We start from the raw sequence: 13,506 nt of genomic DNA on the forward strand, positions 1-13,506 counted from the left end.
CACCTGGTAGTCATAAATACCTAACAACACTTTAAAAGTTTATTGTAGAGTCACAGTTGGTGGCGACTTAGTCGGGGACAGATGACATACTCATCCCTGGGGAGGAGTCCGGTGGTGATATCCCACAACACAAAAGGCTTGAACATACCTGAGAAACGGACATCCCTGCTCAGAGAACTTAAAAGAGGTAAGCCCCATTTTGTTTACCTGCAGGAGACCCACTTTAAAACAGGACATGTACAAAAACTGACTAATAGCTACTTTACTGAGGCCCACCACGCAACCAATGATGAGGCTAAGACCAAGGGGGTATCCATCCTGATTAGCAAGGACGCACCTTTTACTCTTACGGACCGCCTGGTAGACCCCCGGGGACGTTATGTTTTCTTAAAGGGCACGTACATGGGCAAACCCATCACCCTTGCGAATGCTTACTTCCCCAACACTGCGCACACCACCTTCTGTCGGACATTGACACAGGAACTAATGGGGTTCATGTCGGGCCCCCTTATCTTGGAAGGAGACTTTAACGTACCTTTAGCCCCAGAATTAGATTCTTCCTCAGGCAAATCCTGAATTACGTATCGTGTACTTAAGAGACTTAAAAAAATGCTGCATTCCTTACAGCTGATAGACACTTGGAGATTCCTCCACCCTGACACCAGAGACTATACGTTTCACTCGATTCCACATAACCGATACGCACGCATAGACTACCTGTTTATATCCCAGCGGGACCTTCACTTGGTGCAGGAGGCACACATCGCCATTCAATCGCTATCTGACCACGCCCGGATTTCCTTAACCTTAGACCTTGAACGTTCAGCACCCAGACCAAATACTTGGAGGTTGAATGCCTCACTTTTGACAGACCCAGAGCTTCTCCCGGGGATCGCCTCCTCGCTCTCAGAATACTTTCGTCTGAATGCTACGCCCGAATCTGACCCCATGATGGTCTGGCAGGCACATAAGTGTTACATGAGAGGGGAGTTGATCAGACTGGGATCCCAGAGGAAAAGGCAACAAACCCAATTAACTATCCAATAAAATACATAACCTAGAGAGCCAACACAAACAATCCCTGTCACAACATTCTGCGTCAGAACTGCTTGAAGCTCGGAAAACCCTAAGGGAACTATTTGACACTAGAACAAAGAGAATGCTATTTTTTAAAAAGAAGCTTTACTATGAGGCAGGTGACAAAACGGGGAAGTTCCTAGCGAGAGCATTACGGGAAGCAAATGCAGCTAACCACATCCCCAGCATAAAATCACCTAGCGGAACATTAGAGATCTCCACAGAGGCTATAGCTGTGCAGTTCCATCACTATTACTCAGAACTCTATAACTTGCCAAGACAACACAAGCCTCGAACAGATATCGATGATAGAGCGGCTGCTGTACAAGACTACCTAATTAGGAGTGGTCTCCCTAAACTCAATGAGAGTTCACTAGGCCCACTAGAGAGTCGGATATCGGTGGAGGAAACTCAGCTGGTAATCGGGGATCTGAAGTCGGGAAAAAGCCCAGGACCTGATGGGTTCACATCTATTTACTTTAAAACATTTTGTGACACGCTGTCATCACACTTGACAAACGCTCTAAACTCACTATCATCCCCCAGATCGGTGCCAGCTGACTTTCTCTCTGCCCATATTACACTGATACCCAAGCCAGGGAAGGACCATACAGAGTGCTCAAGCTACAGGCCCATCTCATTATTGAACCTGGACCTTAAAATTATAGCGAAGATAATGGCCAACAGACTGAGACCCTTGTTGTCATCCCTGGTGGGCCAGGAGCAAGTGGGTTTCATCCCAGGCAGGGAGGCGAGAGATAACGTGATCAAGACTTTGCTTCTAACAAATGAGGCATGTAGGGGCAATGTTGAGGGCCTTCTCCTGTCCACGGACGCGGAGAAGGCCTTCGATAGAGTCGCATGGGACTATATGAGAGCCACTTGCGAATTCATAGGCCTGGGTCAACACATGATGTCATAGATCAACGCTCTATACGCCAGGCCCACAGCCAAACTAAAAATCAACGGCTCCCTGTCAAAGGAGGTCATAATTGCAAATGGGACCAGGCAGGGATGCCCCCTATCCCCGCTCCTGTTCATCCTGACGTTGGAGCCCTTCATTAGGACGGTCAACAAAGATGACTCAATAGCGGGTTTTACAATTGCTAACACAGAGTACAAAATAGCAGCTTATGCGGACGACCTCCTATTTTTCTTGACGGGCCCCCATATCACGATACCTAATTTAATGAAACAATTCTCAATCTATGGTTATATATCGAACCTCAAAATCAATTTCACCAAATCAGAAGCAATGAATATCTCCTTAACTCCAGAATCCCTAACAAAAACTCAAACTAACTGCCCCTTCAGATGTACTTAGGAGTATGGTTGACACCTGCCTTAACATCTGTTTTTGAACAAAACTTCCCCACACTATTAAAAGATATACGCAAAGACTTGCAAACCTGGAATACCAGATTTTTTTCCTGGTTTGGGAGAGCGGCAATTTTGAAGATGGTTATCCTCCCGCGGTTACTTTATCTCCACAGGGCCCTCCCAATCAGAATCCCTCAAGCGTTTTTTAGGACACTACAATCAGCTCTCGTGCAATTCCTTTGGAAGCATAAAAAACCTAGGATAAGGTTTTCTCTACTCACAAGACCGAAAGACAGGGGTGGTATGGGGCTCCCAAACTTCTACAATTACTACCTGGCATCCCACCTCACGAGAGTGATAGATTGGCATTGCCATAGTGGGTCTAAGGACTGGGTTAGGCTAGAAAACTCACTGTTTGAGACCCCCCTGATGTTCTCACCCTGGATCCCGTGGCGGTGTCAGTCTGACTCTGTCAAGAGAAACCCACTAACTGGCACCACCCTGCACCTGTTCCACGAGGTAGCCTCCAAAACTGACCTGACAGACGCCCTAAGTCCACTTACCCCACTAAGGGACAACCCGGACTTCCCCCCGGGAGTGGGGAATGATTCCCTGCTATCACCCAAGACCAATAACTCGCTTCTACTGGCAGACTGTTTTCATAACGGAAAGTTCAAAAACCTCACAGCACTTAAACACGACAATGGACTACGGGCACTATCCTGGCTGTCATTTTTTCAGATTAGGGATTATGCTACTTCGGGAGAGGGGAAACATTTTTTCTCACGGGAGCTAACCGATCTTGAACAGGCTTGTGCAGATGGCTCACAGTTTGTTAGAGCGACCTCCACCAGCTATGCATTGGCTACAAACATCGCTTACCACGTCGGACGACCGGTTTAGACGATTGTGGTCTAATGACTTAAACACAAACATCACTGAAAAACAATGGACACAGGCTTGTATCCTATCACATAAGTGCTCCATAAACACTAAATTACAGGAGATGTCTTACAAATTAATGACACACTGGTATGCCACACCAGATAAACTCCATAGATGGTTCCCACAGACCTCGAACAAGTGCTGGAGGTGTGGGATCGAAACCGGTACCCTTAAACACATTTGGTGGGACTGCCCGGGCATATCAGATTACTGGTCCAAAGTAAGAGGGGTTGTGAGACAAATCACGGAGACCAGCCTTAGGCTGGATGCGGCATGTTGTTTACTCCACATCACTAGCTTCTCCATGAAACGTTACAAAAATTCGCTCACCAAGCACCTCTTGAACGCTGCCAAATCCTTAATCCCTGTCCTCTGGAAAAGTCCTAAGCCACCCTCCATTCTAGATTGGCCTAAAAATGTGGATGACACATGCTACATGGAGGACACCTCAGCCCAGAATTCGGACAATGCAGAAAAGTACCGGAAAACATGGTCTCCGTGGTTTGTTTTCAAGACCTCCTCGGAATACAACCTAGCTTTGGCTCTCTGAGATGTCACTTGGATCAGCCCGATATTCTCCTGGTTCGCTACAGAACACAGACAATAGACGAATATGGCCTGCTGAGATAGATCCTTAAATCGAATCTTCTAAATAACCGTAGCAATCTGCCATCAGTGTGATAATCCCCACCTCTCCTTACCTGACCTATGCTTCTCTTTTATTCCTCTTTCTTCTCTCATATCTTTCACTACATTAAGAGTAATTTGATTTATGCAATGTTTTATTGATTCATAGAATTATTGGCATACAAATCTGAATCCGCTCTCATCCAGGTGGCTGTTCAGTGCTACCGCGGATACAGGACCGAGTACAACCACTGCGTTTTATGTTAAGACCTTGAACAGGTTAATGCCCTTATGCCAACTAGACTGAATACTGTATTTCCATTTGATTTACATTATTTACACTACTGAATAATTTGTTCAATGCGAAATTTGTATTGCAATCTTTGGCTTTAATAAACCTTTGATGATAAAATAAAAGAGACATAGCTTGAGAAATTATCAGTTGAAAAGAATGCTTGTTTGGTGGTACCCTAGGAAGTTATTATTTTAAAGTAAGTGGGTTTTAATCAGAATGGGCTTACAGAGGCAAAGTTACTCAATGTGGTGGCTGTAAGGGTCTCCTTTGACAATCTGACAGGTATTAGGTTGTTCTCCGAATGTGTGTCAGAATATGCTTATACAAGAATTGGCATAAGTTATGCAGAATATGCATTATTAGCCGGATTCACGTCTCTTTATGCCGGCGTAGTGCATCCCATTTGCACTACGCCGACGTAACATAGTGAGGCAAGTACTGTATTCACAAAGCACTTGCCTCCTAAGTTACGTCGGCGTAGCGCAAATGGCCCGGCTTAACCCCGCCTAATTCAAAATAGGCAGGTAGGGGGCGTGCTCCATGTAAATTACCCATGACCCCATGTAAATGAGGGCCGTTGGTACGGCTCATGCTCAGAATCACGTCGCAAATACTCCTTGCTTTCGACGTGAGTGTAACCTACGCCTAGCCCCATTCACGTACGTTTACGCAAACAACGTAAAATTCAACGGCACTTCCGACGTCCATACCTTGCATGGGCTGCGCCATCTTTTTGGTGGTTTATCTTTACGCCTGAACAATGCTTTACGTAAACAGCGTATCGGGCGCAAGTACGTTCGTGAATAGGCGTATGTTGCTCATTTACATATTCTAGGCGTAAATCAACGTACACGCCCCTAGCGGCCAGCGTAAGAATGCAGCTAAGATACGACGGCGTAGGAGACTTACGCCGGTCGTATCTTAGCAACAGAGAAGCGTATCTCAGTTTGAGAATATGATTAAAGATACGACGGCGCGGATTCGGACTTACGACATATCTACTGATATGCCGTCATAAGTATTACTGAATCCGGCTATATATATATCTGTCTATGATTATCTACTGTGCATACTCGCTTGTTATGCTTCTTTCAGGAATCCACAGGGCATCTGTATCTGGTCATTCACACTTAGCTGCCTTTCTTATTTTGTTCTGTACCATATCTCAACTTTTAGTATGTCATTTACTCCAGTTGCACCCTTAGGCCTCTTTCACACTGGGCGGATCAGTAATGATTCGCCCCGTGCACCTCCGCTTGCTCAGCGGGGATCGCTCCGTTGATCCCCGCTGAGCCGGCGGATGACAGGGCGGTCCCTGCACACTGTGCAGGGACCGCCCTGTCTTTTCTCCGCTCCCTCCTATGGGGGGATCGGATGAACACGGACCGTATGTCCGTGTTCACCCGATCCGATCCGCCAGATGGAAGAAAAAGTAGGTTTTTCCTCCATCACACTTTGGCGGATCGGAGCGGGTCGGATGTCAGCGGGCATGTCACTGCTGACATCCGCGGCTCCATAGAGGAGCACGGAGCGCCCGTACAGGTCCTGCAAAAAAAACTGACAGACGGACCTGTACGGGCGCTCAGTGTGCAGTGTAAAAACACTGCACATGCCATATGTCCAACTCGACACACCTTAATAAAAGATATTACTTAGATAACAAAGTGAAAAATTGGATTTAATGCTTTTCAATTCTGACATTACTAAGGACAAAAATTTGTGTCAAAAAGTCATAATGTGAGGGTAACATATTCTCAAAATCGGCTCATCTCTAATACATACTTCTCCAGCAATTTGCTCAAACAAAGTGCGGAATTGTCTTTCTTCTTCAGTTTCCTTGTGTGGAGGATTTGGTTTTGGTGGCTGTAAAATATATTTGTGACATATTAATATCAATAACACATTTTGTATAGGACGCGCTACGTGGCAAGTTATCTTATTATAGCGTGATTGTAATTTATCATCACAAAATGAACATTTAACTTTTGACAGCCTCACTTTTTGTGAATAAGTATTTTACTTATACAATATCACACATACATTCTGTATGTGCGCTGGGCAGCACACCAAACTTAAGGCTGTCTTGCATTTCGGATGCTGTAAGTGCAATACATTTTTTATTAAATGTGATTAAGGTTTTACACTATATAGAGCCTTTATATTTTTATGAAAACCATCCACACACTGTTACGAGTGGGAGAGAACGGGTGTGACGTGAGGTAGCCAGATGTTAGATACACAGCCCTTTTCCCGGAAAAAGACCTGGGCTATTAAAGGCACTCTGTGATCCTCTGTAATGGGGGGTCATTGTGATCTGGTAAAGAGACATCTATTTCATTTGGTGGTGGAACTCGCATGCAGAAGATGGTGGATGGATTTTGTGAATAAGCCCATAGTTACAAGCACTGGTGGACTTTGTTATTCATGAACTGTCAAGTTAACTGTCAAGCTGATATTTTGCCAAGTTTTTTTAGCGCCGATATCGATTAACGATGCTTTTTTAAATGTCACGTGACAGTGGCACTGATATGCAGCACTGACGGGCACTCATGAGTCATGGACTGTCAGTAGTTTTTTTTTATTGCATTTTTACAATTTACTTTACTTATAATTTTTTACAATTTTTATATATATATATATATATATATATATATATATATATATATATATATATATATATATATATATATATATATATATATATATATATATATATATATTTTACAATGCTTTCTTTTTTTTTGGGGGGGGGGGTATGGGGAATGGATGGTGTCAGTGTTTTTTTTTTTTTTTTTTACGATTTAACTTTTAAGTATTTATTACAATTCTCTATTTTTTTTTTTTTATCATCCCTGTTGGGGAGAGGGGAGGCTTTGGAGAGATATCAGGGGGTCTAAAAAGAACAACTGAAATCTCCCCTTTGAGACAGGGAAAGGGACTTAGTTATGAATGGACAGAGTCAGTGATAACTGACTCTGTTCAACCAGAAAAGGAAGGAGCTGGTAAATTACATATTTACCGGCTCCTTCCTCTGTTCTCCATCCTGACAGATATGGGGTGGGGGGGAACAGAGGGGGACACGGAGCACCCCGTGAGCCAGAGGAGGACACAGGGGACAGTCGGGATTTAATTTTTTTTTTTTACAATGCTTTCTTCTTCTTTTGGGGGGGGGGTGGGGGTTGGGGGATAGTGTTTTTTTATTATTACAATTTTACTTTTAAATATGTATTACATTTATTTTTTTTATCAGCCCTGTCGGGGGGGCTTTGGTGAGATATCAGGGGGCTGTCAGGGTAATCGGTGCAGCGGTGGGGGCAGTTATACGCACCAATCTCCCTGTATAGCTTTCAGTAAAGCAACTGAAAGCCGCGGGAGGGAGAAGAGGGGAAGCGTCTGTCAGCTGCTTTATTGAAAGCTATACAGGGAGATCGGTGCTTGTAATTTCCCCCACTGCCGCACTGATCATCTGTGAGGCTGCCCAGGTATCGAAATAAGCATCGGAGCATTTGCACTAGTACAAGTACTCGTGAAGTACTTGTGCAAATGCTTGGTATCGGTATTAGTACTAGAATTAGTACCGGTGCAACCCTATTGTATGTAATAGATATGCTGTAGCATCTGCATATTCTACAGGAGTAATGGGGCGGGGAAGTTAGGCTAGGGGGGAGTTGAGTGGGATTTGGAATTATAGGGTGGGGTGGGAGCCTAGTGGTGGGGGGTTTCTGGGGTGACATAATCTTGGTGGTGTTTTTGTCGTGCATGTGTTTTGGACGCATCTCCCCTAATTAGTTGGATAATTAGCACCATTTTGACAAACCACTATCAGGATCCGATAATTTTCAGTGGGTTTCTTCAAACTGTAGATGTACCATGGTTTTGACGAAATGCCAGATCCTAATAAAAATATTAAATAGCATTACATTTTTTTTTTAAATAACTTACATCAGGAAGGTCCACATGTATATCTCCTTCAATCTCCCTACAAAACAAAGCAAATAAAGAATATAAATATATATTTATATATTTTATATAATTGGCCAACTCCAGATAGAAACAATTCAAAAAAAGGCATGGTTGGTGAAGGGGAAAGATCAGCTTTAAGGAAACCACAGAAAAATACAGTTGAATAGTCCTTTGCTCTCTGCCTGTCTTTTTTGAGCACACCTTCCAGAGTCCAGTTTTTCTTTAAATGCATGCTTCTGATTTTTTTTTTTAGCTGTCAAAAAGGCACGATGCACACAGAGAACGGAATTCTAGACAATAAAATGCGTGTCTTTTTTCTGTTGCTTGGAGCAAACATGCCAAATTCTTCTGTGGTGATGGAAAGGCATGTTCCGTGAGCATTTCCTGCACCACAGGTGAACACGCTGCCCTTGCAATCTGCATGTATTGTTAGTAGCACCCCAAATGCAGATGCATTTCGTGAGCATCACATCTCAAGTTACCACAGTATCATGCGGTTTGAAATGTTGCATTCTGAAAAAGTAGTGCTTGCACTTCTTTTTCCATGGTCCAGTGCATTTTGCAGCCCATTTAAATGAATGGGCATCAAAACTGGATTGCACAGGAATGTTCTGGAAACACACAGGGACACTCATATTCCAGTGTTTACCGGCCCTTAGGCCCTGTACACACGATAGAACATGTCCGATGAAAACGGTCCGCGGACCGTTTTCATCGGACATGTCCGCTGGGAGATTTTGGTCTGATGGCTGTACACACCATCAAACCGAAATCCTCGCGGACAGACAGCGCGGTGACGTGGCGGTGATGTTGACGCCGCCACGTCACCAAACCAGGAAGTAAAATACTTCCACGCATGCGTCGAATCCATTCGACGCATGCGGGAGATTTCTGTCCGCTGGTTATGTGTACTAACCAGCGGACATGTCGGACTTACGGGTTTCCAGCAGACAAGTTTTAAAGCATGCTTTAAAACTTGTCTGCTGGAAACCTGTCTGCTAGGCTGTACACATGGTCGGATCTGTCCGCTGAAACTGGTCTGCGGACCAGTTTCAGCAGACATGTTCGGTCGTGTGTACAAGGCCTTAAACTTTCATGAAAATTGAGCATGCCAGCCTAAACTGAAGTTTTTTATATTGCCGCGGTTGTTATCATTAATACAAGGACATTTAACAAATACTATTATATACCAAAACCTTTTGAATACAGGGCACAATAGGAATATAAACCATGCTAAAAGGAATAACAGCCTGGTTTACTAAACTGTGAAGTGACGTTAAAGGAGGGGAATGCTGATTTAAAAGAGAAAAGTATGGGTTTCCTTTTTTTTTTAATGCTTATCCCTATGAGTTGCTATTATCTACCAACCTTTCCTGCTCTCTGAAAAGTGCACAGTTTCTGTTAAAATAGAGTTAATTACCTGTGGGAGGGTCTACAGACTTTGGATCTGCCCCCATTCTCCTCTCTGTGATTGAAGTGGGCTCTGGGATCTCTGCTCATTACCAAGACTTCACACAACACACAGAGCTGTTCTCCTCTTCACCTCTCCCTCCTCCCTCTTGCAGACAGAACAAGCTAAATGGGTTGTAAAGGTTTGTTTTTTATTTTCTAAATAGGTTCCTTTAGGCTAGTGCATTGTTGGTTCACTTACTTTTTCCTTCGATTTCCCTTCTAAATGTTTTTTTCTTTGTCTGAATTTCTCACTTCCTGTTTCTCCTCAGTAAACTTGCCACCATCATGTGAGCGGTGGTTAGTCAGCCAGAACAGCTTACTGAACAGCTTACTGAGGAGGAACAGGAAGTGAGAAATTCAGACAAAGAAAACAAAGAAAAAAAATTAAAAGGGAAATCAAAGGAAAAGATAAGTAAATCAACAATGCACTAGCTTAAAGAAACCTATTTAGAAAATAAAAACACAAACCTTTACAACCCCTTAAGCACACATTCAGGAAAGCAGCAGACTTCAGTGAAGTAGAAGTTACTGGCAGTGCTCTGTATATTATGTAGCAAGGTGTCACTTTTAAACGTAGCTTATAGACTACAGTTTGTGCCAAATAGGAACTCATCTCCCTCTGGTGTCTGTTTGTGTTATATTGCTGTAATTTGTTTGGTTCAGCCATACGGGAACAATGCATGATGGACATTGTGGTACAGAGAGACAGAGACTCTATTACTATAGGTTGGAAATAGACTACAATGCCTACAGTGCCACTGTGCTACCAAAGGGCATTGCGCCACTCACAGCCTGCTGGGAGAATTTATTTAAGGCTAGGCGAGGCCTTGTTCCGGTTTCTTGGGACGCCATTGCTCAACAGGCAAGAGGCCTACAGTGAGTGTGCTTAGGCCGGAGAAGCCTGGGCCTAAAGTTGCGGAGACCAGATAACCCAAAGGAGGGATCCTTGCCACAGCCCTGCTGAACGGACCAGGGAGAGAGACCAGCCTACACTCCACAGCATCTGGAGTCGCCTATCCACCAGCACCTTGTGAGCGGCTGTGCGGAGGACCAGGGACCACTAGCTGCAGAGGGACTGAGCACCAAGATGATCCAGATAGAGCATACCGGCGAGGCAATGCCTCATTTGGTGAGAGGGCACCTGCCCACCAACATAATTAACTGTGCTGCAGGAAGTTGATTTTCATAGTTTCACTTGTACTGCTGGAAGTTGCCGTGCCACAAGTAGGGACACATTGAACCCGCTTTGGGAGAATCAGCGCCTCTTTTGCCATTACACTACGTACTATAAGTGTTTATTATTTTCTTCACATCTCTTGTTGGATTACAAATACTCATGTGCACCAACAAAGCTAGCAGAAGATTACTTTAAATGTGAATCATCAATTCAGTTTGTTGTTTAAGTTGACACAACGGGACACGTGTCAGCTGAATTGTCCACTAGAGGGAGCCAAAGAGCTCACAAACTCATAGGTGTGATATAGCTGTTTGTATTCACTTGTATTGTCGTTTTTGATATTTCAGTGAGCTGGGTGGGGCTTGGTGGAGAGGTATCCCGTTGCTGGCATCATTATATTGGGGGAATCCCTCCACCGTTTACTGTTATATAACTGTATACCATTGATTCTTACAGGCCCCTGTTTGAAGTCAAATGTTGCTTGTGTAAATTCTGTGTAAACATCTCACTCGGTTAAACTACATCTTGTGTGAGACTCTGGGGTAGATTCAGGTAAATGGGCGCATCCTTATTCCGGCGTAGCGTATCTCATATGCGCTACGCCGGCGTAATCGTGTGAGGTTAGCATAGTATTCAGCAGGCATTTTTGCATAACTTTGCGCCTGCGTACTGGAAATTTGAAGGCGCAAGCCGGGGCAAGTGTAAGTGGGTGTGCCCTTATGCAAATGATGGGCTGAACGTTGAGCAGTGAATTTCGCCCTGCGTATCCTCGACGGAGCATGCGCAGTCCCATGGATGTCTGATCGCTTCCCTGTACGCATGCGCACAACTACGGCCGTCCTACTTCCTGGGATACGCCGGCCCACCTGCTTACGCAGAGCGCATAAATATGCCCAGACATGCGCCCGTCCTGCGCAAAATTACATCCGCCTTTTTTCACCCCCCTGAGCAAGGTAATTTTGCAAAAAAATTGACATGGCACCTCCTCAGAAGGAGAAAAAGAGGAAACGCAATTTTAATCCAGAGGAGATGGAGGTCATGTTGGCGGCACTGACCAAACATGATGCCGCCCTGCATGGTGCCCGGTGCAAAAACACGAGCACGGCACAGAGGAGGGCAATTTATGAGACTATCACCCTGGATATCAATGCCAGGGGCACGGGAGGAGGACCAGCCTGCCCATTGCGCTTAACACCGGAGGAGGAGATAATTGCTCAGTGTTTGTCGCAGGAGCAGGTGGAGGGCGTCCCAGGATACGACTCCACTGTTGCGGACTTTGGGACAGGTAAGTGTGTTTTATCTCCTATTTGGTGTGTAGCATGGGATGGGGTAGAAGGGAACATGTGACAAGTGTGTGGGTCCCCCAACATGTGTTTTTTTTTGTGTCATCCACATATGTTGAGGATGAAGCTGGGCCGTCGTCAGCTGCAGGGCGACCCACAACATCCCCACAACATCATGTGGTCCAGTCGGCCCCCATGGAAATCCTGGGCATGTTGGTGGAGGGGAGCGCCCATAGAACATCTATGGAGATTGTTGTGGAAGAGTCCATTGACCTCCACCAGGAGGACTCCATATATCTTGAGGAGGATTCCACCATCCCTGAACTCCCCACCACCTCCCCGACCATCACGTCAACCCCCTCTAGGGCAAGCCCCTCCAGTGTCGCCCCCTCCAGGGCAAGCCCCTCCCCGTCTTCTCCATCAGCACTTGTTGGTGGAGGAGGAGAGCGCCCATAGGCCATCTATGGAGGAGGAAGTGGTGGAGGAGTCTATTGACCTCCACCAGGAGGACTCTATCTACCTCCAGGAGGATCCCACCATCCCTGACCAAGCCACCACCCCCCGACCATTACGTCATCCCCCTCCAGTGTCCCTCCCACCAGTGTCGCCCCCTCCAGTGTCCCTCCCACCAGTGTGGCCCCCTCCAGGCCAGCCCCCTCCCCTTCTTCTCCCTCAGTACGTGCCCCAGCCTCTCCTCCCAGGAAGGCTCTTCATAAGACGAGGGGTGTACCCGGAGGCCTCCAAGAAGGGCTGCAGGAGGAGCAAGGCCGGCAGACCCGCCATATCGGGGCTATAGTAGGAGACTTGCGGCGGGTGGTGGACAGCCTGGCCTCCTCTGCCAAGTGTCAGGCTGCATGCGCAGCGTCAGTGCAGCAGGCCCTCACCCTGCATGCGGAGCTGGGCAGCCAAAATTCAGAGAGCCTGCAGGAAGTCAGCTCCAATACTGTGGCGATGGTCACCTGCATGGTGGAGCAGCAGGCCGCCACAGCAGTGCTCACAGCGGAGGTGAGCAGGTTGGCAGGGGTGGTAGAGGCCAACACTGCTGCTGTGCGTGAGATGGGGAGACAAACACGGTGGCACCAGCACCAGAACACCACCCGGCAGCTTCGGATGCTGGCGCAGACCAATTCTGTGCTCACCCGCCTGGCCAACGCAATGGAGGGCAATGGAGGGCAGGCAGGCACCACCTGCCAGGAGTGAGCAAGTAGGGGATGATGCTCCCTCCCCACTCCAGGCTCCATCCCGCCAACTGAGGAGCCAGAGCCGTGGCACCCGTGGCACCAGCCTGGGCAAAAGAAAAACTTCTGCTGTTTTTTGGGGTTTTTAATTTTTTGCCTCAGAATATGAGCTTATTTTTTGTGTTCTAT

The 13,506-nt window shown here is 46.0% G+C and overlaps 1 protein-coding gene across 1 annotated transcript in view; it reads right to left on the minus strand.

Moving 5' to 3' along the window:
• The window catches only part of CAPN9 (calpain 9), a 1,050,568-nt gene that overhangs the window by 436,650 nt on the left and 600,412 nt on the right, over positions 1-13,506 (minus strand). Inside the window, exons 12-13 of the mRNA XM_040350717.1 lie at positions 8,207-8,243; positions 6,047-6,127 (exon numbers count right to left, since the gene is read on the minus strand). Coding sequence (XP_040206651.1) covers positions 6,047-6,127; positions 8,207-8,243 — 118 coding nt within the window. The remainder of the gene's footprint in view (positions 1-6,046; positions 6,128-8,206; positions 8,244-13,506) is intronic.

The sequence above is a fragment of the Rana temporaria genome, chromosome 4, assembly GCF_905171775.1.
Source record: "Rana temporaria chromosome 4, aRanTem1.1, whole genome shotgun sequence".
In the NCBI taxonomy this organism is placed as follows: Eukaryota; Metazoa; Chordata; class Amphibia; order Anura; family Ranidae; genus Rana; species Rana temporaria.